The 27,030-nt window shown below is 40.9% G+C and overlaps 2 protein-coding genes across 2 annotated transcripts; both read left to right on the top strand.

Annotated features, from left to right (window-relative positions):
• Positions 1-659: 659 nt before the first annotated feature.
• On the top strand, positions 660-17,217 carry bcl3 (BCL3 transcription coactivator). Its single transcript, XM_070912443.1, has 9 exons — positions 660-1,191; positions 1,883-2,003; positions 8,688-8,796; positions 13,338-13,539; positions 14,894-14,982; positions 15,101-15,178; positions 15,548-15,715; positions 16,204-16,303; positions 16,417-17,217. The coding sequence occupies exons 1-9, from the start codon at positions 660-662 to the stop codon at positions 16,533-16,535; spliced, it is 1,518 nt and encodes a 505-aa protein (XP_070768544.1). The 3' UTR covers positions 16,536-17,217.
• A 1,870-nt stretch (positions 17,218-19,087) lies between these two features.
• Positions 19,088-26,597, top strand: LOC139289713 (probable ATP-dependent RNA helicase ddx6). The gene is made up of 12 exons (XM_070911331.1): positions 19,088-19,352; positions 19,595-19,658; positions 19,846-19,950; positions 21,195-21,324; positions 21,557-21,703; positions 22,054-22,148; positions 22,239-22,361; positions 22,455-22,583; positions 23,084-23,264; positions 23,358-23,459; positions 23,577-23,789; positions 24,495-26,597. Exons 1-11 carry the CDS (start codon positions 19,174-19,176, stop codon positions 23,780-23,782), a joined length of 1,461 nt encoding a protein of 486 aa, XP_070767432.1. The 5' UTR covers positions 19,088-19,173; the 3' UTR covers positions 23,783-23,789; positions 24,495-26,597.
• The last annotated feature ends 433 nt before the right edge of the window (positions 26,598-27,030 follow it).

Raw genomic sequence — 27,030 nt, 5'->3', positions numbered from 1 at the left:
AATGTAAGCCACTGACTCAGGTTTAGTCCCCTTTTTTTCCTGACATGCTGTCACATTTTGCACAGCGATGTGCCCGAAGCACCCGAACCGGCAAAAGCATCGATCCGTGAACTTCTTGAGAAATTCAGTAATAGATGTTTTGAATTTGCGTGCAAAACAGACAGATGTCAGAAAAGACGGAAATGCAGAAATTATTGTGAATTCAACGGAGTGTTTTCTCTTTTCCTCCCTCACTCAGTCGATAATATTTGCCCTGAAGTGCCACAATCGCTTTGTTTCGGTTTCAAAGGGAAAGCACCGTCAAGTGTCTGATTAAGTTCATTTAAAGCAGATGAGCGCTCGCGCAGCTACCTGCAGTTGTTACCATAGGTGCGCAAGGCTACACATTGTCAACACCAAACTTCTATTGGCTCGTCTTCAAAAACAAATTTGCATTCCGAGTCAATGAATTTGGGCGCTTATCTAAAATACACCAGTGACACGAAAGGAAACAGAGTGATGATTTGATCGCTGCCCATCTGATTTCATGGGGATGTGAATAGCGCACTATTGGCCACTTTGAATGGACCGATCCTAAACTGTCACTGAACGTCGAGACGTTGTCTTCACGCTCACACACCTGAAACTTCTTCAGATCCTGAGCGCCTCGCCCCCAGTTGATGCCGAGGATCATGACCATGAACGGTCACCACCAGTCGGTTGCCACAGCGCCGCTGGATCTGCGCACCACCAACCGAGAGCGTGGGAGCGCCGGGTCGAGGACACCGGACTGCAAAGGTCGCGCCAGGGACACTCGGTTGACAGGCGGCTCACCCGCACGCCCTGAGTTCACAGGAACGGACAGTTTGGAAATACGCTGCCCAGCGGTCAGAGAAGCACCGGGCTCAGAAACCGGTGCTTCTCGCAAACGACCAGCGGACAACTCTTCCCTCAGGCTTCCCTTTAGGAAACGCCCGATTCTTGTTGAGCCGGAGACCCAAAGACAGTCACCGCCTCCACCACAGAGCGGAGACCGCTTTCCCCCTGCGGTAAATACGGACGTCGCACTTCAGGAGAGTTTTGCCGGTCGTTTGGAAAGAGCCGCGGATGAAAGCAGAGTCGGCGTTACACAAGTGACTCCCAGGCGGCTTGAAGAGCCAGGGCAGAGTCCGGATGGATACCAGATACGCCTTTTGCACCCGTTTGATTACGGTAAGCGTTCAGTCTATCACCTCAGTACGATACCTTTTGTTTTATTAAGTTTTTTGTAACTATATGTGAGAAGAATAATTCCTGATCTTTGTTACACTAAACATTTTTGCGTCTATAAAGTTCTCTTCGGGAATATTTGATTTGCTGTTTTCCAAGGAAAGCATTATTTAGTATGGACGAAATAATCAGGTTGGATGTGCAAGTTAGAGACAGACAGAACATGGCACAACCTGCAGGGGCTCTCAAAAGTATTTTTCCTTTTGGTATACATGAATGATTTTGATTTGTAAAACACTAGCAGCACACTGCACAGCACACCCTCCTCCTTCTTTAATAATTTTAGTCACATAGTGTGTCACAGGAGGGAGAAAAGACAGTAGGGTTGCAGTTACTGCTGCAGCTACTGCTGAATCAATGAGAAAATGTCCAGTCAGCTATTCTGCAGTGTAGTCTCCTACACTGACTAAGGCAGCTTACTGTCAACTCATAACTGGATAGTACACATACACACACATACATGCACTGTTGCATACTTCCTTATTACAAAAAATTACTTGTTTGCCAGGCCAGCATTTTCATTTTATATATATGTCCGTCATTTTCTCTTTTTTCTTCCTTCTCTCTGCCTCCCACCTTCTGTCTCTCTCTGTCTCTGCCTCTCTTTGTGTCTCTCTGTGTCACTCCTGTTCAGGTCCCTACTCAGTGTACTGTTTGCCCCCTGTCCCAGAGCCGAACCACCCTCTGGCCCTCCAAACCAGTAACCTGCTGACTGAAATCGCTCTGGCTACACGTCAAGATGAAGATGGAGACACGTATGTCAATGTATTTAAAACGGCTTAGGTCCGAAGTTAGGGTGTCACTTTCTTGGTGTATAATTCAATTATGCATACAGCCTATCCATCCACCACATATCCAAGCCACTGATGCATGTAGTTAAAGAATACTATGATTCATCTACCTCATGCATTTTCATAATCATCTCATTTCATTCAGACGGCAATGTTGACAGCTGAAACTTGGTGCAATACACAGATCTGAAATCTTACCACAGCCCTAAATATTCAAGAGATTTCCAGCAGATTGAGAGGATTCATTGTCATTTTGCTTAGACTGAGCAGACCCAGCTCACATCTTCACCTGTAGAGACCAAGATTTTGAACTAGTTTTGAACTCCACTTTACATAATGAGCCTGAGATTAATAGTTTAATATGCAAAACATTCCTAACTTCTTGGAAGTGGTGACTCGTCTGTTGCAAACTTCCCAAATGTGAAAGTTACACTCAGTTTAAACTGTCTTAAAAAAAGCTAAACACTTCACTGAAAGGACAATTTCAATGAATTTTTCACTCATTTTGTGTTTTTTAAAATTAATTTTTAACATAACTTTCTGTACTTTGATGCCCTCTATGGTGGCAAGAAGTAATTGAAAAGATTTTTTAACTACCATATTAATGGCATATGGGAGTGAATAGCAGGGCATCGACAGGAACATATTTTAACCTCCAGCAACATTTAGACAAGCAGATGATGTAAAATATCAGTATTCTAGCCCAAAAACATATGTATAGTATTTCAGCTTTATTTTATTTTATTGACAACGATTCAATAACTATTACGTTTTCTCACATAATCTGTGTGTGTGTTTGCCGATTCATCGATCTGGCATGTCTGTCTCTAGAGCTGCATTCTCAAATTTGTCTTTGCGTGAACCAAGAGGCCTTTTCCACAGCAGACATTTTGACTTGTAGGAGTAGCAAAGTGTCCCAGGAAGCCATGACAGTGAGCCAGCATGCACAATACCAGGAGCCTGAAACCGAAGCAGCTAAATGGAATTTTATTTTTTACACCTGTGTTAAAATGTCTTGCATGAAAAAGTCCTGTGACATATCAGTCTCTATCATAGCTCCTTACCAGCCAATGACAGACAGCAATCTGCGTGTTGCCTCTCTCACACTTGAATACTACTTGAACTGATCTTCTCAGGGGAAACCGTCGCGATTGTCATAAAAAGTGAAACTGAATTGGTCACATAAATAACTAGTGAATTCAAGTGATTCACTGGGCTGGACCCAAACAACACTAGTCTCAACAAGTGACGGTCTGAACTCATAAACAAAACGTTTAGTGTTGCACAACCTGGATGTGGTTTGTGAGATGTCTGTATCATCTCAGTTCATTTGTTGTCCTCTTTGTGACTCACCTGGTTCCGCACAGTGAACAGGTACAGTCAGTGCCCCCCTCATATCCTAACAAATTCTTTACTGTTGTTTCACTCCCTATCAGGGAAGGTGGTTTCGTATAGATCAGGAAGGATTCATTAAGTCTCAATGGAGACTTTGATCAAACACATTAACCTGGAAACTATAGCACTTGAGTCTAAGATGCATGTACAGGTATGTGTTAGTGTGTGTGTGTGTGTGTGTGTTGAACAACCTATAATTTTAGGTTGGCTAGTCTCTCAGGGCGTAGGATGGGGGGTCGGAATGAGAATACTGTACAGAAGAAACTGGAGGAGTTTTTGAAGACCACATGAATGCAAATATTAAACTTTAACGCATGGTTACTTTACTTTGTATAAAGGTTTAACGCCCACCCACACACTAATTGAAATGTAAAACTGTATGAGAACTAACACACACACTCAGTCATGTGACTGAAAACATAGCATGTCCAAGAATTAAATGGCACTTTGATGTTGCGGTTTCAAAAAGTATCAGCATCATTTGCATCCATTCGAAACAAACTCGTGATGACCAACTTTTAGAGGAGCCACAAGTCCCGTGACATGTCACAGCTGCTTATTGTCCCACAGAGGCTCATAATTGCAATGACATATCTGCTATTAACAGATAGTTGTGGAGAGGAAATAAGAAGAATGCAATGGATGTTGACTCTCAGAATAGCCATGATAAAAGGTACTTTATCATTTCTATACTTGCAAAGGTCTGTATTTTTTTTAACAATGGCAACCTATAACCTGATTTTACCTGACATTATCTTATTAGCAGTGACTTAATGCAACATAGCTGCAGTGCTGAGACTTTTCGTACTTTTCACTCTGTGAAGAGACCTTGGCTGGCTTATGTAGTACCTACTTGTTGCTGTGTGGTTGTTTGAAACTTTGTGTGAATTCTGCAGAAAGAAACATTCTCAGCCCCCCGTCCTTTTCACACTGTCTGTATGTACATGAGTGTGTGTGTGTGTGTGCGTGTATGTTCAATGCGAGGGCTCTTACGTCAAAGCCCCTTAGTTTCGGGAAAACCAGTGGTTGCTCAGTTTTTAAACACGGTTGCGGTTTTTCTCAGGTGTCTCTTTCTCTCTCTCTTTTCTTCTCTGTGTTTTTAAATGAATGGGCTCAAAAAACCCAAACATCCGCTCGTTACTTCCTCATTTACCGCTTTCTTTCTATCAGCTTCATCTCCCTCTCTCTCTCTCTCTCTCTCTCTCTTTATTCATGTGTTATGTGTCACTTGCTTATCCACACTGTAAGTATAATGTGCAGATGTTTCGATTTTCTTACAGCTCCCACCAATGAATTCCTATATACTTCCAGTCAGTCAGTACATTCACCTGCACACCATCACTATTATATGCAGAGTTTGGCAATATACTGATTATTGAAACTGTCATGTAAACATCTTTACTGGGCCATTATCTTACTTGCAGACTTAGATCATTTTAAATTACTATGGCATGTACACTCAATACTCAGATTTTTTTAAACAATATTTTGATTCTGCACACGCACTGAACCAGATGCAAACATTCAACTTCTTGTTTCTGCAAATAAACACACAAACACAAATCAGGACTAATGGCCTACAGTCACACTAGCCATTCTATGAGGCTATTCACATGCACAGTGGAGCTTTGAACTAAGTGCCAACGTCAACGTTAGCAGGTAATGTTTACCATGTTCACCATCTTAAGTTAGCGTGTTAGCTTGCTAACATTTGCTAATTAAAAATAAAAATTAAGTGCAGTTGAGGTTGATGGAAATGTCTTTAGTTTTTAGGTATTTGGTCCATATAAACCAAAGTATTGGAGAAATAAGAAAAATTGCTACCTCATGGTTGCAATAGAGGAAAAGTCAGAGGATCATCAAATTTCAGTCTGGACCAAAGTGGTGGACCGACTGACATAGCCATCCATAGAGCCATGCCACTAGCATGAAAACACATGAAAAACACACTAACTATAACACTAACTTAGCTTGTGCTAAGATGTTCTGTAAATTCATCAACACAACAGCTTATCATCAGAGATGTACTGCTATTTTCTTTCTCTTATTTTGTAGTGTATGTTCTGCAGGCTACCACACATCATTGAGGACATGACTCTAATCATCAAATGTAATCTTAGTGTTGAAAGTAGTCAGTGTATTTCTGTTCATTGTATACATGCAGTATGTACAAGTATTTAGTCAGGCAGCCTGTCACTCATTCCCTTATCACACTGCAGCAACTACATAGGAAAACACAGTGTTTGCATATGGGGTGAATGGGTCACTACAGGTCATGAATATGAGAGAGTGTACACGAGTTAATAACTATGAGATTGTGTGTGCTGAACTGTATTTGCCCAAGTTTTCTGCAGATGTTAACGGCCTGATATGTACACAGATTAATGTTCAATAGCCTATATCATCCAAGCATTGAGTTCAACTCCTGCACTTGAGTGAGTGAGCATCACACGCTCACTCACGCAATAACTCTCTGACAGACTCAAGTTTAAAACTGAATGCTTTACTCTAAATGTTGTAGATGTTACCCTTACGATGAATGTAGAAATGCTCTAGAAAAAAAAACAGATCCCACAAAACAATAAACTTCTATCTTACCCAGCTTACCCCCCGAATACCGTTACCTCATTATTCTATGTGACGAGCACAGCAGGCGATACAATGTGACGTAAGCCGCCATTTCTTGTTAACTGGACTGTGGTGCGTCTCTGCTTCTCTTTTGTTTACTATTCACACACACTGACACATCGTCTCAGTGCTCAGCTGGTCCACCGACCACAGGATATGTTAAGTTTCAGTCTGATCATTCAGCCTCGCCCTTCCATACCAAAAAGGATACCGCACAATGCATCTCTCTCTGCTGTCTCTTTTTTCTTAGTTTTTCTCAGCCTCTTTTCTTCTCTCACACACACACACACACACACACACACACATATACTTATGCTGGGACTGTCTGTGTTAATGCAGCGAGCGCGGGACTCCTGCCTGCGTCAGTGCCGCTGTGCCTGGGGTTATCTGGGGCTGTGGTCTGCCCCACTTCCAGGAACTAGAAGCTGTACAGTTTCATCTTAAGAGAAAAAGAGAGAGATGGATGCAGATAATAAGAGTACAACAGGAGAGATACAGTCACTTTAAGCCTATATGAATGCAACTATTGATACAGTAGTTGAGCTCAATGCTTAGAGAGATGAGCTCTGATTCAGTAGTCTTACCTGAACAGCCTGTAACTGTATTTGATGTGGATATACTGTAGCATGATTGGTGACGCCAATCACTGTAGGATTTATTGTTGAGACACTGCAGGGGCTTTTTAATGCAAATGATGGGTAGCTGATACCATGTACAGTAACTATGATTAATAGGTCTTGTTGATGCAGATTTGTTCACACAGTGCGGAGCTCAGTTACAGGAACAGGGACCAGCTGAGGAAAGAACCATCATGTTCATTCCCGTTCCAACGTACAGTTCTGCTTTTTCTGCTGTTCGTTCTGCTGTCAGGAGCAAATCATTGCGGATTTCAGTTGCAGTTCCAACCTGCTCTTGCACATCTATTTTTAGTTTTGCACTCACACTGTAGAGTTGATGCCTATGCTTGCTCATGCATGTGCAAGAATTATGCATGTATATATACATGCACACACAGTTTATCCACAATTTGCATTTTGTTTTTGGTAAAAATTGTTTAATTATATACACAGACATAGTGGAGCATGACTTTTTTTTTTCCTGCAAGTGAAGGTTGGCACATGCTTATCCTTCAGTTTAACAGACCACAGGCATTATTCTGTTCATACTTGTCTTCATCAAGTTGTCAAAGAATTTGAATGTTTCCACTGCGAATATAGAGATTATGTAAGCTTTTTATGTGGTTGGAAGAGATAATTGTAGTTATGTGACACTGGATACATACATACATACATACATACATACATATCTGAAGAACCTTTCCTTGAACCACACACCAGTTTTGATAAAATGTGCAGGAAAATGTAGTTGTCATGTGCATGTAGAACTTGCACTATATGTCAGAGCGTTTGTTGTTTTCTCAGAGAGGTCTTTAATCTATATGTTTCAGGCAGGAAATTACCGTCATTAATGACTCCATGTCAGTGGGACACATCGCTGAGAGGAAGTGTTGCAAGTGCTTTTGTCATTGTAAGAACTTATTTTCTGACCTCAAATTCTGTGCAAGGGCACTTCTAACTTCTCAAGAAGCGTCCCTGTTTCCTGTCGCACAGTTGTGCTGTATGTTTGATTATGACTTATCCACTGGATGAAGCTGACTGAACCTACAGAAAGCCCCTGCCAGAAACCATACAGCTTAATGGCTGGATTTCACAGCACATAGAGCGAGATAAAGAATGCTGCCATTTTTACTGACAACAGGAAGTGACATAAAACCAGTCTGGCTCTTACTGGAAGCCGCTTCTTCTGACAATGAAAAAGAAAAATGTGAAAAGAGCTATACTGTTTTTTACAGCATCCCCCCCCCCCCCGCCTAGCTTTCTGCCTTTCCCTGTCCTAAACTTTGGCCTGCATTTGTTCTTTCGCTTCACATAGAGACCACAGATAGTGGTTTCCGATTTAGTCTTGATAAGGGTGTGAGAAGGGTAGTGTTAGTCATGCCTGTACATCTGTGGAGCTCCTTGCTACAACTGTCATTGGGATCATTTAGATCAAGTGATCAAGTAGAATTTAAAGCTTGTGATAAAAAAGAAAATCTAAAGTCCTTTACAGGTTAAGTTCAAAGGCCATGAAGAGAATGTGTGATTTCAAGGTCGAAAACAGGAGGAAAGCAGCAAAGTCTGCCTCCCAGCACATCAAAAGATCACTAATGAACTCATCATATCTAATTTGTTCGATCCGTAAAAAAACAGGTGTGTAAGTGTAAAATAAAGCTAAGCTAACTGGCTGCTGGCTGTACCATCTAACTCCCGGCAAGAGAGCGAAGTAAGCGCATTTCCCAAAAAGTTGAACTTTTGCTTTAAGTTGACTTTTTGTCTTTATTGCTACCATGTGGGAAAGAGAGTTGTAGTGCACAGACATAAGTTTTGAACAAAAACTTCAACTGCCATTAGTCAAGCAGTACATTTGCATAATCACATCACCGACAGCAATAGTGCTGAAATGAAATGCCATGTCATTGGGGAGATTATTGCACTTCAAATAAATTTTGCACATACACATATATATATAGTATTTCTATCTATATAGTACACACATTAATTCACATTTTTCCCGTATTCATTACAGAGCTCTCCATATAGCTGTGGTGCAGGGGGAGTTGGCCATCGTCTGCAAACTGATCCATCTCCTGACGATGGCTCGCAGAGGCCTTGATATCTACAACAACCTCCGCCAGGTAAAACAAATACACTTTAAATAAACACATCTGTCCATTAAAGCATACATACACATACAGTTGCCATCACTGCTTTTACAAATGCAGAATTTGAATTAATAGTTTGACGTTTGGGGCAAAATTTCAAAACTTCCTTTCAAATGTGGCAGCCATCCAATCCACAGAAGGATTAAAAAAATGTTTGAATACATACATACTTGACACGAAGAAGTCTCAGTATAACATGATGAAAGATATATGTAGAATAGAAGTGTGATCGGGGACTTCTGCTCCGACAACCACAGCATGTAAACCACATTCCCTTGTCAGACCCTTCTGATAACAGTAACATGGAAAAGAATGAAAGAGGAAGTGCCTTGGTTTCCTCCTTGCCTTGCACCACGTTATCGCATACTATTACAGTCATAGTGGCTGATGATTATGCCGTGGAATTCACCCTTCCTGATTTCTCCACCTGTACTTGCCACAAGCCAAAGCCATGCACATGCTGGGAATGACTAAGTGTGTTTTCCAGCATTCTGTTTTATTTTTCACATGGTTTTCTAGTTTCCGTAGGAAGGGATTTTTAAGGGTTTGCATGTTGGATTTACCATGCTGTGAAATTCAGAGGAGAGAGCCAAGATGATTGGGCGAAGCAAAGTGTGACTCCCATGAACCCTGCACTTTTGTCCCATGTCTTGGCCTTAACTAAAAAACTAAAAACAAAAAAGTGACATGACATAAGTTGCAAACATGTCACTTTTAACTTGTACTCCATCATTTAGGCATTTTTTTCTTGCATATAAAGTCTTACTGACATTCTGATGGCCACTTTAACTTCAAATTTAACTTTAAAATTTACATCATTAATGGACGAATGGACGAATGAGCTTTCATTAGGGGAACTAGTCTTTCTAATGAAAAAGTGACTGTGCCCTTCTACTCCCTACATAGTAACCTCGACACAAGGGATAAGCAACAGTGTACTTAACTGGAATGTGTACTTGTCTTTGAGTGTTTCCCAATCCAGGGCTGTCCCAACCACTGGCCTTAAGTCAACACTTCCACATTCTCTTCCCCTCTATTGTCTCCACCTCTGCCAGCTTTCTCTCTTTCATCCTTTAACAAAAAAAGCACCTGAGCCGTGCTGAGCTTAGTTCTCAAGGCTGGGGTTTCACACCACACAGGACACCATGGGTTCACTTACCAGAAATAACGCTGGTGCTATCATCAGTTGTCTTCCCTCATTGCTGAGGCTTGACAGCCTAGGTTTTGTGATATCCTGTGTCTGCCCTGTGTATGAAAATGCATGCACGCGACACACATACACAAACTCTCTTTTCACACACTCACATATATTACGCCATATGCAGTTATAACCAGAAGGGGAGATTTTCAGGCTCAGGCCCCGTCATAGTCATTTGCCTACCAGATTGTGTGGTTTTTGCTGAATACCAGGCATAAAGAACAGACTTATTTAAAATGAGGCCAGGGAACTTTTTATTTTTCAAAACCTAAAGTTTACCCGACAGACCTGAACACATTTTCTGGCACCGGTCAACTTCCCAGAGACAAAGACAAAAGAAAATACAGCTTTTCCAATACTGATGACAAATCCTGAGTTTCTGTGGTTTTGCATATGGAACTTGTTGACAGAGTGTTACTATCAGTACCGTAACTGAACAATAGTGCAAGTGTTTTGCCTTTCACTCCCTTAACTACTATGATGGTAGAGACAGCTGTTTGATACTCCCACACTGGTCATGCTATCAGTGCGGCTACATGAACACACACTATAGTAGTCTACGTTTTGCTGCTCTTGCCACAGCTGATGGTGTACAGCGTGGCAGTGACACTAGTGGGGTTTGGGGACTGAGTCCCCGGGGGCCACCCACACTAAATCATGCACTAATGGTCATGTGCTTTAGATTAAAGACATCCAGTACATGCATGTGTTACTGCGACAATGCAGTATGCAGGTGATCTGTAACAATTCACTGTACTATTGATTTTTTAAAAATTCAAATTCATGTCAATTCATATACATTTTTTCTGTTTGTTTATGTGCATGCTGATGCTGGTGGCATGCCATTTTATTTTTTTAGTGAAAATGTGTGTGCATATGTGTGCACGAGCGAGACATCTGTGTGTGTTTGTGTGTACTTTAACATCCTTGTTCCGAGAAGTCACATGACTCACCCCCCCTCTAGCTTTGGCCTGTTTCTCAACATACCTTGCGCTGAGGTTCAGAGGGTAGTTTACAGGGACTTTCCCTTCCTGCGCGTGTCTCTCTCTCTCTCTCTCTCTCTCTCTCTCTCTCATGCTGTCTCTCTATCTGTCTCGCTCTCTCACCACTGTCATTTTTTTCATATATCTCGCTGCATATATCTTAAGAGAATCTAGGGTTCCTAACCATAACTGATGAACTGTCAACAACACTGACGTAAGAGCGTGTGGTGTTTATTTGTGCAACAGGGCTGTCTTTACTCTTGTGTCTCTGTCTATCGTGGTGCCTTCCACCTTTCTTTGTGTTTGGCACTGCCTACAGCCCGGGGCTGTTCTTCATGCCCAGAAACCTCCTCTCTTCTCCTCTCATCTTTTCTCCTCCCTCATGTTGATCCGCTCATTTTGCAGGAATGCAAGTGTGCGAGGACAAACCCAGGGGAAAGAGAAGGGATTTTCCCTCATTATCCTGTCTTTCCCCTGGACTCCCCTCTGCCGCTTCCGTTTCTTCCTCATTCCTCCATCTCTCCACTCTGCTCCCCCTTCACTCCCTTCCTCTTATCTTTGTTTTAGACTAATTTTTTACAGGGACCCACAGCTAGACTCTACCAACTCTGAGAGGTCTATTTTGAAGGCCTTAAAAGGCCTTAGTGTGGAAGATAATTTCATTAGTTCTGGAAATGGTTGAAGAGGATACTACCATACGAGTTTCACAAGAGCTATGTGGGGTCAAAATAGTAGTATGGCACAGTGAATGCTGTGATTATACTTTATATATTTATACTATTTATACTGTACAGGGGAATATGATTGTGTGCGTGAGTGAATGTGTGTGTGTGTGTGTATGTGTGTGTGTGTGTGTGCTCACTTTTGAGTGTGTTTTTTGTCCGTAAGTGTGTGTGTGTGAGTCACAGGATTCAGGGAAACACAAGCTGAAGGGAGGAACACTGGCATTGACACAGTGGAGGCATTCCACAAAGACGCTCTCCCACTGCTAGACTGTTTTTTTTTTACAGTCTTTACTGGAACAAATCCCCAGCACACACACACACACACACACACACACACACACACTCACACACACACACACACAAACAAACACACAGTAGTGATGCAGCAAAAGTGAAACTTTGAGCAACGATCTGTTCCTGATTGCTGTGTTTATTGTGTAACTTGAATAGAGGCTAAAAACTCCAGGTTAAAAGACTTCCCTGTATGACTGAATTCATTGCTTAGTACACACAGCAGGTTGTCAGTACTGTCCCTGGCCAGAGTTGACTAACTATCAACAGGATGATACATGCTGACCTCACCCATAGGAACATTCTAGATTGCTCAAGTGATTTCATTCAGCAATAGATTAATCCAGGCAAGCACCTGGTGGACTGTGTGTAATTTTAGTTTTCCCTGTTCTTGCAGAGTGCCTGTCTCTCAGAACAGGTTCCCCTTCATTTTGAATTAATCACACAGTCGCGTGTTAGGGTTGTTACTGTTTGCTCTCTGAGATATGGTGCAAAGGTCTCATCTTTGACTGTCAGCCACCTTGATTTGATCGCTGACAACTATAGATTTTGGCATTTTGTGTGTACATGTGTGGGTTAGGTGTGTTTGTCCATATGTGTGAATAGATACGTAATACCTGTGCCTGTATCTCATGATCTTCTGATGTGTAATAATGATAATCTTACCAGAGATTTCCTTGTTTATTTATTTTAGGCATTGGCCTGTTCTTACAGGTATTGTTTTATTGTTTCTCTGACCTTTAACCTGTTGAACAGGTTAGAAATGAAAGGCAGCCTTTACCAGAAGTAATAACACTCCTCCAACCTCATGTACAAGAATGAGGGGATTTTAAGATTTTGAAAATGCTTCATATTCACCATACAGACATTAGTTATCTATATTATCAATCTTCTCATCTTCTCACCAGAAAGCAAATAAGCGTATTTCCCAAAATGTCAAACTATTCCTTTGATGGATTTGAAATTTGGAGATTGCCGTGGAGGAGGGACCAAATTATTGGATTTGGAGGCAAACAGAATCTGGGATTTCCATTATTAGATGAGCATTTTCAGTCAGAACAATGACACTAGATAGATACTTGTTTCAAAAAAACAAAAAAATGAAGAGATAGGAATGATATCTTCGAGGATAGTAGAGAGCGGAAGCATTGTTCAGCATTAGTTGGGGGTTTCACGCTCTCTGAATGCCGTCCAGTGTGAGCTGCAGTGTGAAAAATGAAAACTATTTTGAGAGACAGTGTATTGCCTTTTGTGGTCTCAGATCTGAATACACTGGTTTGTCTAAACTGCCATTTCTGCCCTCATCCTCCCCCTCAGACTCCCCTTCATCTGGCAGTGATAACCCAGCAGGCAAACATGGTGGAGGCTTTGTTGAGAGCGGGGGCCGACCCTTCTGCCTTGGACCGTAATGGCCAAACAGCGCTCCACCTCTGCTGCGAATACGACCAACGTGACTGTCTGTCTGTTGTACTCTCTTGCTCCTCATCCTCCACATGCCTGGAGATCAAAAACTATGAGGGTAAGTTGTGGTCTACTAAAGAAGCTCCTTGGTATGCATTGCATTGAAGATTCTTGACAAAGAAAGATCTAGCATGACTCATTAGCTCTTCTCATTAAATTATTTAATCTGATAAAGCCATGTGATTGTAACCATTTCCTCCTCAGTGATTTCCCTGTTAATTAATTTTATGAATTCATACAAAGTCATTATCAAATTAAGAGTGTTTGATACATCTGGATATAATAAATACTCTACTAATAAATTTTGGGCACCATTATCGGTTGCCTTTTTCTCATACTGCCTGTTTGTGACCCACTTTATATTTACATGTAGGTATTGCAGACACATTTATAAAAGTAGTTTACAATACATGTACAAATAGAAAAATGGCACAATGAGTGAACAAACATCAACATGGAAACCAGACCACAGAGAGTGCTGTAACAAAAGTAATTAATACAAGATTACGAACTTCCCTCCAATCTGGTAAAATAATAACAACCATATGGACTACCTTACTAGTGTTTGTGCATAATAGTTTGTTGGGGGATATGAGTGTGAACCCTTGTTCAGGTAGGGGTTCAGTTGGTTGTTTTGTTGGGTGTGTGGGCGGAAAGAGAGGAGGACGTGTCCTTCCTCTGTGGTCTGGTGTACTGTCACATTGCATGTCACAGCGCAGCAGACATATTTAGTGTGAAAGTAAGTCTTGGTATGGGAGAAAGCCCCTGAAATACACCCAGGCTCCTCTTTTTAAAATGGTTATTATTTTAGAGGAGCTGAGTGTGTATGTAGGGATCAGATCTAATAACATGACAGCCACATCAAGTGAGTAGCAAAGTCTCCCTTCTATCATTTTCATGGCATAGAATCTGAGGATTCGTATTCATGTCCAGGCAAGACTAAGAGGCGTGGAAGAAACCTCTTGGCCTCTCATGTTGTCTGGTTGCAGTCTGCAAACCCAAGAAAAGAGAAGCATCATTTAGTTATTTTGTTTCACATAGCTGGAAAAACACTTCCAGAAAATGACTTGCCCTAGCATCCTGCACTGTCTGTGACTTCATCTTTTTAATTGCTTTAAAATGCTTTAAATTTCTTTATTATTTCTTTATTTTTTTCTCATGCTGTACTTCTCATGTAACATCTTTTAATACTTGTGGAAACCCCACTAATTTGTCTTTGTGTAGAGAATGTGCTATTTACTGCCTTGCCTGTGTCTTAGAGTTTATACTGTGTGGATGTGATATATATACAGACAGGTTAATTCAGGAGTGTGTATGGCATTCACCTGGATCTGTGCATACTGCATATGTCTATGTGTATGTCTGCATTTGCTCACTGTAACACTCAGGCTCTGCTTTGTCCCTGTTCTCAGGTTTGAGCCCTCTCCATCTGGCTGTGCTGCGTGGCCATAAAGATTTGGCCAGAATGCTGCTGGATGCAGGAGCTGACATCAATGCCATGGTCAGTACCTGTGCTGCAATGACTCAGCAATGACTAAGTTTCATAACATCACAAATTTTACATTTACCATATCTGCATCCTCTGACTTTTCCCATGGTACCATTTTTTTTCTAATCAGGACATTAAAAGTGGCCAGAGTCCTCTCATGCACGCGGTGGAGAGCAATAACGCAGACATGGTCCACTTCCTCATTGAGGTAATGAGAGTGTGTGGGCAGGGAGGAAGGAGGGGAGGGAAGGGCTGTGACTCAGCTCTATTTGATGAGTTTAGTTTTCTTTTTCCAGTTCATAAACTGCAAAGTGAGTTTGCTATTCTTTTTCAAGCTTATAGATAAGACCTTCAGAGAATTGGGACAAAATATTCATACTTTAGCTTTATTATCAGAGCTTAGCAGATGTGTTACACATGGACAGAATTATCTTTTCTCCTTCTTTCATCTCTCCTATGTGATCTAACTCAGCCTCTCCATGGATCTATCTTTTGTTTCACTTTCTAAGCTGAACTGCATCTACTCTGGCTTTCTTTATGAATCACATCTGTGCCAACTTCTGTTTTTCTGTTGCAGAGTGGCTCTGATGTCAATAGCCAGTCATACAGTGGGAACACAGCCCTGCACAGCGCCTGTGGTCGAGGGCAGGTGGACACGGTGCGGCTGCTGCTGAAAAATGGAGCTGACAGCAGCCTCAAGAACTACCATAATGACACCCCTGTGATGGTGGCCAAGAACAAGAAAGTGAGCACAGAGATGACATAAAAAGAGAATATGCATAATAAAACAGACCTTGCTGTATTGTTTGTTGTACCCTTTTTTATGGTTGTGAGTTGCTGCTTCAGGACAATTCAGATAGTGTCAAGAAAACAGTGAACCAAATCAAATTGACTATGAATAACTTTCTTGTGATTGTCCAGATTTGCAGTCACTCACTGTAATTTTATGATGGAAAATCCCAACTATTTGCTACTTCAGTCAGAACGTATCTAAACAATTGCAAAATCTCCTTGACTCAGCAGGGATTAGGATAATTGGAAGAAATGGCTTGAGCCAGAAATGGAAAGTAAATGTGTGTATCCTTCCCTCTAGAGGTCAGACCTGAATGGTGCAGTGTTTCATTCACCAACATTGTATTCTTGTTTGACTCAAGTGTTGTTTTTTGTAGATCACTGTGAATATCACTTTCGGCCTTGTACACAAGGTGGTAACAGAGTGTAAATCTTTTTCAGATAGCAGATGTGTTACGAGGGAGAGGCTCCAACCAGATAAGAGTTCAAGATCAACTCTGTGTGTCTGTCTCACCACATGGGAGCAACGTAACGGAAAGCGGTAAGAACAGGCACACATGTTCTCACACACACACACACACACACACACACACACACGTGCACACATTCACTATAATGACAGTATTTAATTTGTACTCTTTGCTTCTCCTCTAGGATCCCCATCTCCCAACCACAGTCGTGGATGTTCGCCTTTGACTACACCACACACCCCTCATCATAGCACCTCCCACTCTCCAAAGACTCCATCTACGCTTGTAATTCCATTTTACTAGCTCAAAGTTATTGTCCAGTGCAACTTGCAACTACCTCCACAAAGCCAACCAACAAAGAGACTTAAGTGGCCAAAATGACATCCAGGAGATTGTGAGATGACAGACCAGCAAAAGACTGCACGTGAAATTAGACTTCCCTACAAGCTGGCCTTCTTTTCCTGGACTCCATGACAAAAGACAGTCATAGTTGGCATCCCTCCTTGTGTGCTATGACAGCATGCCTGCAACCTCTCTGCTCATCCAGCTGCTGTTGTGGGCACTCCCCTTATGACTGGGAGCAAACTGGTGACCTACAAGCTGCTGAAGTGATCAGCTGGATTTCTCCACATGCAAGTATGCAGCAATGCCACTGCATGCAACCAAGGCTGAACATAAAGAACTGTCGAAACTGCCAGGAAATATCAGCAAGTTATGGACATGGACCTAAACTCAGTGAACTCAGAGTCCCTTTTTAAAGTATTTTAGCCTTTACTTTTTGATAGAGGGCAGTAGAGAGACAGCAGGAAATGAAGGGCGAGACAGAGAGAGGGATTACATGCAACAAATGGCCCTACTGGGGATGTTTTGACACCCTAACTGTTGAAATTGCAAAATTCCTTCTTTCTTACATTTTAGTAATCTTTTTCAACAGTACCTTTCAGATCTGTTTGTGTGCATATGTGGCTGTGTGCGTTGTTTTATCATTGTCAAAAGTTGTAGATATTTTTATATAAAATGTATCCAACAGATTCACTTTTGTCTTGTTTTAGTCAGCTTCTCCCATAGTGGCCTTTGCGAATTTGAAAGCGGTGTTGTGATTGGTCAGTGGGAGGTCCTTTGGAGCAAACAACCAGCCCAAAAACGAACGCGCGGCCATGTTGAATTGTCGCGATTGTGAAAGAACAGACAAAAGAGTGACAATTAGGTGGATTTCCAAAAACAGCGAGTATTTACCAAACTTAATGAAACCGTCGATATAACTTTAAGCAACGACACAACGGGGAAGACTTTGGGTGGATGTAGCAACTTTCTCCGAATGGGTAAAGAGTTATTTGTCAAGCATATTGATTAACAATACGTTAACGTTCCAGTTGATGTTAATAGATACTGGCTAAGCTAACACTAGCATGCTAACTTAGACGTTTGATCAGGTTGAATAAAAGTGTTGAACTGACAGGTGCGAGCAGATAAGATTTGGACAGGTTTGTATTATGCACGTCGTTTCCCGATACACAGTTTAAAACATGGTCCCATTCACCAACAGGAACAACAAGACCTAACGCTAACGTTAGCTTGCTAGCTGGACGTTCAAAGCCACGTTGCTATGCATAAAGTTTTAACGCTGCTTACAGGCATGCTAATTAACATCTTTCAAGCTAACTTTGCTGTCGATCAGTGACAGCGAAGTATTCATGAAAGAAGAGACCCACGGGACAATACCCTGATATTTGGCTTTTCTTTGTGTTTTGTACAACAAGGTTAAAAGCCCAGTGGCTAACTAGCCAACTTTGAACATAAGTTGCTCTGTCAGTTGGTGTATGGTAGCTTGCAACTGTTGTTACGTTAGCTTAAGGTTAGCTCGTACCCATAGCATCATAACAAAGCCGCACTGGCAAAATTTTTAAGTGTCATTTCACTACAAAATGAAGCTGTTCACTCCACAATGTTTGGCCTTGTTCATCTTCCTGACATTAAGATACTTGTTGAACGTTCTTACCAGTTAACTTTTATTAGTTTTGCGGTCTAGCAGCTGTTGTTGCTGACATTTGACGGGTAAACGTGGCCTTGTTCCAGCTTATTAAACATAACCATTTCTAATGCACACATTTGAAACGTATGTGATTGCTCTCCAGTGCTTCTGAGTAACGTAAGTTTGGGTTACTCACGGTAAGTGTGCTGTTATTTTTTTATGACTCGCTTGTAAATGCTCTAAAGTAACCACCACGATTATTTATTGCCTGGCAGGTAACCTGGATAATTGCTGATCGGCAATTCCCGAAGCACTTTGCAGACTGCCATTTCAACTGTTGCTGCAGAAGTAAAAGAAACTGGAACAAGATAACTACAGACATTTAAAGTGGACTATCCATGTTAAAGAACAGATTGCTGGAGGGATTTTTTTGAGCCGGTATTAAGCCCGAGCAAAGATGTTTGAAGACTTTTGATGTCAAAGTAACAAATCATAAGAATAGCCTGAGACGTGACCAATCGGATCATATTTTGCTACTTGCCATTTTGAATGTATAAACGTAGCACTTGGACTTAAAAAGCCAAGATACAAGAACACAAAGAAAATTCTGGATGATCATTACAGCCAGGATAAGAGTGCTTTTGACAAACATTTTTGAAAGAAAAACAAGAGTTTGTTTTGGTCACATATTTGATTTATTTATTCATATGAATGTTAATTTCTCCCTTTTTTGGAGAGTTGTCTTGTAAATAGACAGAATTCATACACAAACCTCTTCTTTTCAAGAGGACTGAATGTCACATTGTGTACACAATACATTCTTTAATAAGGAAAGATTTGAGACAAATATTTTATTTTTTCAGCTTTTAGGTTTTTTTTTTTTACACACTGGTGCATTAAACAAAACATCTGTGAAAAAGAGGCAAATATAACACACTGCGTAAAATTGCGACTTAAGGTGTTGAACTCATGGCTACAGCAAGAACAGCAAACCCAGCAACAATGATTGGATTGAACAAACCAGCAAATGGGCAGCTAAGAGGACCGACTAAGCCAGCTGGACAACAGTCGGTACTCCTTACAACTGCTCAACAGCCCAGTGCCCCCCAGAAATGGACCAGTATTCCTCAGAGCAGTGGGGGCATCAAGTAAGATACTTATATGGTTCCATATACTCTATTAACTTCTGCATTGAAATTTAGTTAATCACCTCTGTAGCTTCACTTCTTACACTGGGTACACTTGTGAAGGAAAATAAATAATTGTTTTCCTGGCCAGCCTATATACATGGAAAAATTGTTTTTGGGTTGAGAAAAACTTTTTTGGGGTTCAGTATATTTCAGGTGTGTGGGTGTTATATTAATGATGCAAGTTCTTACAATTTACAAAGGTTTGGTGATGACTGGAAGAAGTGCCTGGAGCTCCCTCCAAAAGATAACAGGATGAGAACTTCGGTACGGTAACTATAAGTTACAGCAGGTGTAATTGTTCAGATACCATTCATATCTCTGAGACACCTCTCACATTTTCTCTTGAATTTGAAATGTTTTAGACTCGCAAAGTGTGTTGGGTTGTAATGCTAACACAACACCTGTATCCTGTTAAATAGTAATCTCTAATGTTTCTGCTCTGGTCTCCTAGGATGTGACATCGACTAAGGGAAATGAATTTGAAGACTACTGCCTAAAGCGGGAACTTCTAATGGGAATCTTTGAAATGGGGTGGGAGAAACCCTCCCCTATCCAGGTAAATAAAGCTATTAGAAATTAGGGCCCTCTTGTTTATGTGAGGTGAACTTGATTTGGATTTTTTTTTGGAAACCATCTTGAGGCTGGCTTAGAAACTACCCAGAATCAGAATTATAAAATTAACTACACTTTCTGAAGCCCAGTGCAGTTACTTCAGTCCATGTTTCAAATTTGAGAAGGTTCCATATTTCACTCACCAAAATTTATTCTTGCATGTGTGCATGCCAATGAAGCATAATTTGGGGCCTGTAGCCTGTTGTAGGCTTTAGAGGTACCAGGGTATTTAGAAATCCCGAAGGTATGACGCTCCTCTTTGTATTAAACTGATCAGAGATGCTGTATTGAAGTGATAGATCATAGTGCACAGCACGCGCCACCAGAGGTCAGTCTCTACTGGTGGAACAGACAGCTGAGCTCTGATTGTACTTCATATGATTACATGTGACAAATAAACTTGATTGACTGAAAGTGGTGGGCATAATGTTACAGCACTAGTTTGGTAGTATTTTGGGTTTAATCCTGATGATAAAGGTGAGATAGCCAACATGGACAAAGCTGTGCACTGTTTGCCTCAAGAAACTTGTTGCTAAAGAGGGTAACATGTCGAACCTAAATATTAATTGTATCATTTAAATATTACTAGATATGGTAAAATATTGCCACATAACATTAACATTGGGTCCTCAAGCAAGAATATATGGAAGAAGGGCACTTATTTCCCATCTATTCATTATTCTATGAGCCATAAGTATTTAAACCCAGCAATACTTGCCTAAGTAGGCTAATTGCATATTAGTTGCATAGATATAGACGGATACACACAGCATTGTAGTGTAGACAGTGTCATAAATGCTACAATGACTTCTGTCACCAGCAGCTCAGCTTTTTGTCAGGATGGTATGAAAAAAGATGCCACCCAAAAGATACCACTAACCAGCCACATGATCCTGTCATTCCCACTTCTACAACCCAACCCCACTTTAGTTTGCTGGGGTGTGGTCCAACAAAACACCTCCCTTTGTTTCCTTTGCCCCCTCAATATCTGAACAACAGATTGCACAATTTTAGGTGGGGTATTATTACAGTTATAGATACTCTTCCCTACATACTGTTTCTATTCTTTTGGTGTGACGTTGCAGCCCTGTTCTAGATTCTAAAGGGTCAGGAATTGTCTTTAGTCTTTTGTATGTTGTTCTTCATGATTGCTCATTGTACTGATTGGACTTGTCTGTCTGCCAAAAGGAGGAAAGCATCCCCATCGCTCTGTCAGGCAGAGATATTTTGGCTCGGGCCAAGAATGGCACAGGAAAAAGTGGAGCCTACCTCATCCCCCTCCTGGAGAGGATAGACCTGAAGAAGGATCACATCCAGGGTGAGTTTCTGCTGCCTCTGCCTGTTGGTGCTAATTTTGGTCTACAATCACTGGAGCATGTGGACAAACAACTCCATGATTACTGCACAAGTATTTCTTTCTACTTTTGGTGAACAGGGTTTTTAGTCTATATATATATATATTTTTTTTTGAGCATCACTGTTTAATTTTCTCCATGCATCCCATCAACCCTTGCATTTCATCAGCCCTTCCCATTTCTGTCTCAATTCAGCCATAGTAATGGTGCCAACAAGAGAGTTGGCCCTACAGGTGAGCCAGATCAGCATTCAGCTCGGCAAGCACCTTGGAGGGGTCAAGGTCATGGCTACCACGGGTGGCACCAACTTGAGGGATGACATCATGCGTCTTGATGAAACAGGTACTGTTAATATTCAAGATAATGACAAGGGATGTTTCCATAAAGAGGATTGCAGATTAATAATCTTTCTAGAAGCTACTGCCCAGTGTTTGATGGAATGTTTTTATCTTTGCACTCTGAAGGACTAACATGACTCGTGCACATCAGATTGATGCGTGCCTAGCTTTTTGTTTTTGAACATTTTATTTTAAAAGATGATTATATTTGTAAGATTGTATTTTTTGTTTCTTTTTTTTAAGTCGACTGCACTGCTCAAAATGCTGCTGGATGACAAACTGTTGAACTCAGTTTAGCTGTTCTCAGTGGAATTTGTTGTAATGTGCTGTTTGTGCCTCCTTCTCTCCTAACAGTACATGTAGTGATTGCTACACCAGGCAGGATACTAGACTTGATGAAGAAGGGTGTGGCAAAAATGGATAAGGCCCAAATGATGGTGATGGATGAGGTAGGTTTGGCTCTTAATTTCTGAATTCCCTTTTTATATTGTTGATAGTGTTTTCTGAACAGACTGTCTTTTAAATATCTTTTTATTCAGGCAGATAAGCTGCTCTCCCAGGACTTTGTGGTCCTGATTGAAGATATTATCAGCTTCTTGCCAAAGGGTCGTCAGATCCTGCTTTACTCTGCCACTTTCCCCATCAGTGTGCAAACATTCATGGTGAGAACTCAAACAGCAATTTTATTCTCTGAAGAGGTAAAAATTAAAAATCTTGTTTGCACTTCATTAATACACTGTGACTGTCTTGTCCAGAGCAAGCACCTGCAGAAGCCTTATGAGATCAACCTGATGGAGGAACTGACGTTGAAGGGCATCACTCAGTACTATGCCTATGTGACTGAAAGACAGAAGGTCCACTGTCTCAACACACTCTTTTCTAGGGTGAGTGTTCAGCGCCTACCACTTGGATACTAAGTGCCTAATCATTTTAGAGAGTAACGTGATGCACTCACCCCTCTCTAGTCGAAAGACTGATCATTTAATTCATAAACGGTTTATCAATTGATTTTTACACAATCTACTACATTATTATAAATGTATATTGATACCTCCAATATGAAATGACATATTGAGATCCAGTATTTTGTCCATATTGCTAACTCCTACTTGCAAAATATCATAGAAACAAACTTTTGTTTTGCTATAAGGTATGTGATTGGTCCTCTGAGAAGTGTGCATTTTTGTTCTATCAATTCAAGAGATTGGCTCTTATTAGGGCAATGATTTACATGATATAAATAGAATTTGAATCATAAGACAACAGGGTAAGAGCCACAAAACGGTAGCTTAGGTAGACCCATATAGGGTACCTGTGACGGAGAGCGTAAAGAATTTACGAGATTATTCGTCATCAATGATTAATCTATATATTTCTATTACAGCTGCAGATCAATCAGTCCATCATCTTCTGCAACTCCACCCAGAGGGTGGAGCTTCTGGCCAAGAAAATCACCCAGCTGGGCTACTCGTGCTTCTACATTCATGCAAAGATGATGCAGGAATACAGGAACCGTGTGTTCCATGACTTCAGGAATGGATTGTGCAGAAACCTGGTCTGCACAGGTAGGTGGAGCGGGTTCTACATTTTAAAATATAAAGTGGAAATTTAATTGATTAATGGTAAGCAGGTTGACTAATATAAATATTATCTTGTAGACCTATTCACTCGGGGAATCGACATCCAGGCAGTAAATGTGGTCATCAATTTTGACTTCCCCAAAAGTGCAGAGACCTACCTGCACCGCATTGGCAGATCAGGTAAAGATTGACCTATTTATAAAATCTCACACTCAAGTAGTTATGTTTACACCCGGGTTCACTTCATGACACGACCACTAACGGTACGTAATAGTTACACTGTCTCTTCTCTCTCAGGGCGTTTTGGTCACCTGGGTCTGGCCATAAATCTGATAACTTCAGAAGACCGCTACAACCTGAAGAATATCGAGGATCAACTGGTTACTGACATTAAGCCCATCCCAGGCAGCATTGACAAGAGCTTGTATGTGGCAGAGTTTCACTCCGTTGACCCAGATGATGACGATGGCAATGACCGAATCGAGGAACTGGGAGCAGCCTGAATGAAAGGTCAGTCCTCATAAAACTTAAACTCACTTAACTGCTCTAAAGCAGGGTTTTTTCTGCTCTTATTAACACCTTGTCTACATGGGGACATTTCAGCTGCATTTTTCAGCTTTCTGTCTGACAGCAGAAAAATATTAAGCATTGATGTTCAGCCCTGTGCGTGGCTGGTGTTAAGAAGGTGTAAAGCTGTAAAACCAAACTACAAAGGGGCAAGTTCTAGTTATTTACTGGCAGTCTTATGGTCATGAACCCACTTAAACAGTCACTCGTAAGGAATAGGTTAAAGGTATGTTATTTGGTAAATGGGTGAATAATTACAAAGATAAAAATGGAGAGCAACTATACATTTACACATTCTGGTTCAGATTGAGTTTGTGTATATGAAAGAGCATTTTGGTGGGTATAAATTAGTACCTGTTGTATTCATAACGCTGGAAACATCCGAGCACTCTAGCTTGAAGGGGAGCAAATACCAGTAACCTTGCTAATGGATAATATCCTCTTTCATCAAGAAGATTAACTGAAGTTTTACAGGATTTAAAGGTGAAGGGTTGTCCTCAGGCTGCACAACAGCAGTCAACGTAGATTTGGACAGAGCTGATCAGTGCACACAGACAGCTGTCTGCTCTGCAGGTTTGCTAAAGCTGTGACTCATTCACGTGGTTATTATCAGAAGTTCTAACTTTGCTTTTGTGGTTTGTTTTGTAGGAGAGACATGGCGCCTGGCATTCATCACACAACACTGGCGACGCATTACACAAGATTCCAAGTGAAGATTCCTGTTCCCCTCTTTGCCACCAAAATGGTCTATTTTAGATTTCTTTTCATTTCCACTTTGAGTTTGCTGCAATCTCCAGTTCTGTCTGTGCATATGCTAGTAAAGTTGTATCTCCCCACTGAAAACTGCCACTTTAATCAGTTAAACTTTCTGCCACATTACCAGTGATGGCCACTACATGTGATTTGGGCTATTGGTTAAGTCCGTCATTGAACTCAGCCACTCTTTTGATGGAAGTTATTAACTTTTTTTTGTACTTTGCTGTAAGAATGAAAATGTGAAACCAAAGACAGATTTGGAGGATAGAACCCAGCACATATCCTTTCTGTGCTGATGAACTACATACGGCTATGTTCACATCCTGCTGACATGCCTTTTGAGCAGATGCTTCAAAGATGCCTCCGTTTTCTTCGTCTGCATTACTCTGCTGTAACACATGTTTTTTTTGTTAGTCACCCTCCTCTGACCTCCTCATCGACATGGCACTTTTGCCCTCACAGCTGCCACTCATGGGGTATTTTTTCTTTTTTGCACTGCCATCTGTAAACCCTTGATTTGTGTGTGAAATCCCAGATTAGCAGCAACAATCATTCCACAGTGAAAATCCCTTTGATCACATTTCTTCCCCATTCTGATGTTTGGTCTGAACAACTGAACTTTTATGCATTGTGTGGCTGATTAGACATTTGCATTAACAAGCAGGTGTACTTAATGTGGCCACCAAGTGTAGTTATTTTTGTAGCTTTGGCCATCATTCCTGTGGTTATAAAAACATTTTGACCACCAACTGTATTGCAGAGATTTGGAGATGCAATGGTAAAATAAGGCAAATTTTACATATATCTGTAGTTTAACCAAATTAACATCCTTCAAAAGGGAACCAAAGTTGGAAGAGTAGACAGAGAATTATAAGTAAGAATGTAGATGGCTTCAGAAACTAACATGACCACTTTGTTCTGAACAATGTTTAAAAGTGGGCTGCTATGGTGCTCCAGCACAGAGCACCTGAAACAGTGTTGCTGATAATGCACTTGCTATTTTTTATATTAAGTGTTTACTGCTGAAATAATATTTAAAGATGACAGTGTAATGTGAGTGACATTATAGTTCATTTTGTCAAAGCACAGATCCAATAATGACAAGTCAGTATTGTGAAATTTCTTTCATCCCTTTTTTAAAGCCATAGCACCAGGCAGCGTTTTCTCAGGTCTTGAGGTCATCAGTAATGAACATGACAGGATGAGAGGGGCCTTCGTTAACATTATGTTGAAACCAGCCAACTTGTTCAATCATCTTGATGTAGTTTCTGCATCCCTTCTTCCCTCAAAAGTGCCTTAGTCTAATGTCAAGCCTCTACTTTTCCCAGGCCCTTGTCTCAACTTTGTATTGTATGTAAAATGGCACACAAACCATCTATTAGTAGTCAGTCCATTTTGAAAGTACAGTCAGCCTGAAAGGATTTGCAGATTTTCCTTATTTGTACTGTACATTTGTCTGACAACACATTGTAAATATGACCAGCTAGAACTGCTCTTGATGTCTGAATGTATTACAGCCTTGGACTTCTTGACTTCAGCAAAATGTCACAAAAGATGCACATCTTTAAATTTAAAACATTAACACTGTGAAATTCCAGCCAACCCGCTTCTTTGGCTGACCAATGCATTACTGTCAAGCACCAGCAGGGAAGGGACCATTGTGTGTGCCCTCTTCTAAAGTATCTTAAGTAGTTAGCCCTAACTTTCTTCATGTCTGACTCTGGAGTGCCCTTTTTGATGATAGTTTGGTTCCCCAATTATTTTGTCTCAGTGCAGGTAACACTTGAATTGATATGTCATGTAATAGGAAAAGAAATGAGTGGGTTTATAACCTGAGACCATTTTGTCCCATCACCGCATTCTGGAGAGAGAAATATCTTCATGACTTGATGACCAGATTCTTTGTTAAGTAGTAAGACAGACAGTCCAGAATTTTCTGTTAAGTGTGTCAATGCCAGCGCCTCAGACCAATTAAAGTCCATCTGTCTAACTCTACCTTTTTGTTTTTTATTTGTGTATACTTAGTGGGTCAGTGTTTTTGTAAATGATTTAATTATTCCCATCCCTAACTCCTGACTTATTATTATTGCTTGCTCAGACGGGAAAAAACTAATCTTGCAGTTCTTATTTGTATGACATCTTTATATTGCATTTATACCATTTGTCAAATACAGCTGGCGTTACACTGGCCATTATCATCTTGAAATAGTCTACAAAAATGCACATGCATGCTGAGGTTTATTGATGTAAAATATGGCGGTATAGGTATATAATTTTGTAAACGTTATCACGCTACGGCCTCCCGAATAGGTGTACCCTTGGAATGTCATTCAGTAGGAGATTGAATGAAACCAATGTTAAGCGAATGAACCCCGCGGCACGTCATCAGGAGGCGGCTGGCCTGCTGTAATTTCAGCCAATGGCGGTT

The sequence above is a fragment of the Enoplosus armatus genome, chromosome 9 (genome assembly GCF_043641665.1).
Source record: "Enoplosus armatus isolate fEnoArm2 chromosome 9, fEnoArm2.hap1, whole genome shotgun sequence".
Classification (NCBI taxonomy): Eukaryota; Metazoa; Chordata; class Actinopteri; order Centrarchiformes; family Enoplosidae; genus Enoplosus; species Enoplosus armatus.
This window is presented reverse-complemented; position numbering and strand designations above follow the sequence as displayed.

Excerpts from the sequence above, each read along its gene's own strand:
- LOC139289713 (XM_070911331.1), top strand. The coding sequence starts at position 19,174 with ATGGCTACAGCAAGAACAGCAAACCCAGCAACAATGATTGGATTGAAC. Across the intron at positions 22,149-22,238 it reads AAATGATGGTGATGGATGAG|GCAGATAAGCTGCTCTCCCA; the intron begins GTAGGTTTGGCT and ends CTTTTTATTCAG. Across the intron at positions 23,265-23,357 it reads CAGAAACCTGGTCTGCACAG|ACCTATTCACTCGGGGAATC; the intron begins GTAGGTGGAGCG and ends ATTATCTTGTAG.
- bcl3 (XM_070912443.1), top strand. The coding sequence starts at position 660 with ATGCCGAGGATCATGACCATGAACGGTCACCACCAGTCGGTTGCCACA. Across the intron at positions 2,004-8,687 it reads CAAGATGAAGATGGAGACAC|AGCTCTCCATATAGCTGTGG; the intron begins GTATGTCAATGT and ends TATTCATTACAG. Across the intron at positions 8,797-13,337 it reads TCTACAACAACCTCCGCCAG|ACTCCCCTTCATCTGGCAGT; the intron begins GTAAAACAAATA and ends CCTCCCCCTCAG.